At 24.0% G+C, this 1,534-nt stretch overlaps 1 protein-coding gene across 1 annotated transcript; it reads right to left on the reverse strand.

The window, feature by feature from the left end:
* Positions 1-461: 461 nt before the first annotated feature.
* On the reverse strand, positions 462-1,227 carry Phum_PHUM174490 (uncharacterized protein; the record flags this gene model as incomplete). The annotated part of the gene is made up of 4 exons (XM_002425065.1): positions 462-500; positions 654-818; positions 936-1,088; positions 1,186-1,227. 4 exons carry the CDS (start codon positions 1,225-1,227, stop codon positions 462-464), a joined length of 399 nt encoding a protein of 132 aa, XP_002425110.1.
* Positions 1,228-1,534: the final 307 nt, after the last annotated feature.

The raw sequence follows: 1,534 nt of genomic DNA on the forward strand, positions 1-1,534 counted from the left end.
TTGATTTCTTCGAATGGAATCCTTCCCCTCCTCTGTTGTTTGTCGTCGTTATCGTCGTCGTCGTTTAAATAATTTTTTAAATGATTTTCCAAATCGCATAATCCGACGTTATATAAATTTTCTTCCGGTATTATCAATTCCTTATTTTTTTTTTCTAATATTTTTTCTTTTAAATACGTCAAAGGCAAATCGGGGATGGGTCTCTAAAAAAAAAAAAAAAAAAAAAAAAAATTATCCAAACGTTACGATTTAAAATCACGTGCATTTTTTTTTTTTAAATAAAATAAAATTATTTAACCGAATCAATCGAATCGTTTTCCTCGTGGGACGAAGTTTTATGGAAAACATCTTTTAGTATTAAAGGTTTCAAATTTGAATTCAATAATTGTTTTTCAATCAAATTATTTTCTTCATTCATTCTTCTCCTCAATTCGTCGATTCGATAAATCCAAATAATGCGATTAAGAATTGTGGGTAAGAAGACGGCTTTGATCCAAAAACTATTTAAAAATGGATAAACGTTACAAAGTTCCGGTACAAAAAGTTCTTCGTGATCTTTTTTTTTATTCTTAAACAAACAAAAAAAAATTAAAGTTAAACTAATATTTTTTTTTTTCGAATACGAAAAAAAATTTAAATTTGAAATAAATCACCGAAAATTTATCCATTGATTTATTATCGTTTATTCTTGGCTTGTTAAAATTTAAACAATTGGGTAGTCTGCTAACTTTTAAAAGAGGTTGTTCTAAATTTGTTATCTCGGCATCATATTTTACACGGTAATAAGAACGAAAATCTTCGAATTCTTCTCTGGGAAACTGAAAATTAAACAAAACATTTCCAATTGAAAACCTTCCTCCTACCGATTTGAATTTCAAAATACAATATTATTATTATTATTGTTATTATAAAAAATATTTTATTTAAATATTTACCGGACTTAGAGGCGACATGTTGTGACAAACGGATGATACAACGTAATATTGAGGAGGACAAATATTTCTATAACTGGGACTAATAACAAAATTGGTAAATGTTGCTTCTGTTAAAACGAAATTTGCTTTTGAATTATTATCATTATTATCCACCTTAAATAAATAAATAAATAAATAATTAATTAATTTTTTATTATGTTGAAATTTAGTTTTTTCCGTTAAAAAATTTTTTTTTTTTTTTTTCTTTTACCTTCCATAACATTTTACCCCTGATTCCTTCGCTTGGTATCATCAACGCATTGGAACTCAATAAATCGATATCCCTAAAATTTAAATAACAAAAATATGTACGACGAAATGTAAAATTTGAATTTGTTGTTAAAAAAAATTAAATATTTACCCATTATTCTTATCATTATTTTTATTATTATAATTTTTACTTATTGATGGATTGTAAGCAACTACGGTCGATGCATCAACCTAAAAAAATTTTTTTTAATAAGTAAATCACGTTAAATTATTTTAAATAATAATAATAATAATAATAATAATAATAATAATAATAATAATAATAATAATAATAATAATAATATATTTTT

This window comes from Pediculus humanus, genomic scaffold (assembly GCF_000006295.1).
Source record: "Pediculus humanus corporis 1103172107520 genomic scaffold, whole genome shotgun sequence".
NCBI lineage: Eukaryota > Metazoa > Arthropoda > Insecta > Psocodea > Pediculidae > Pediculus > Pediculus humanus.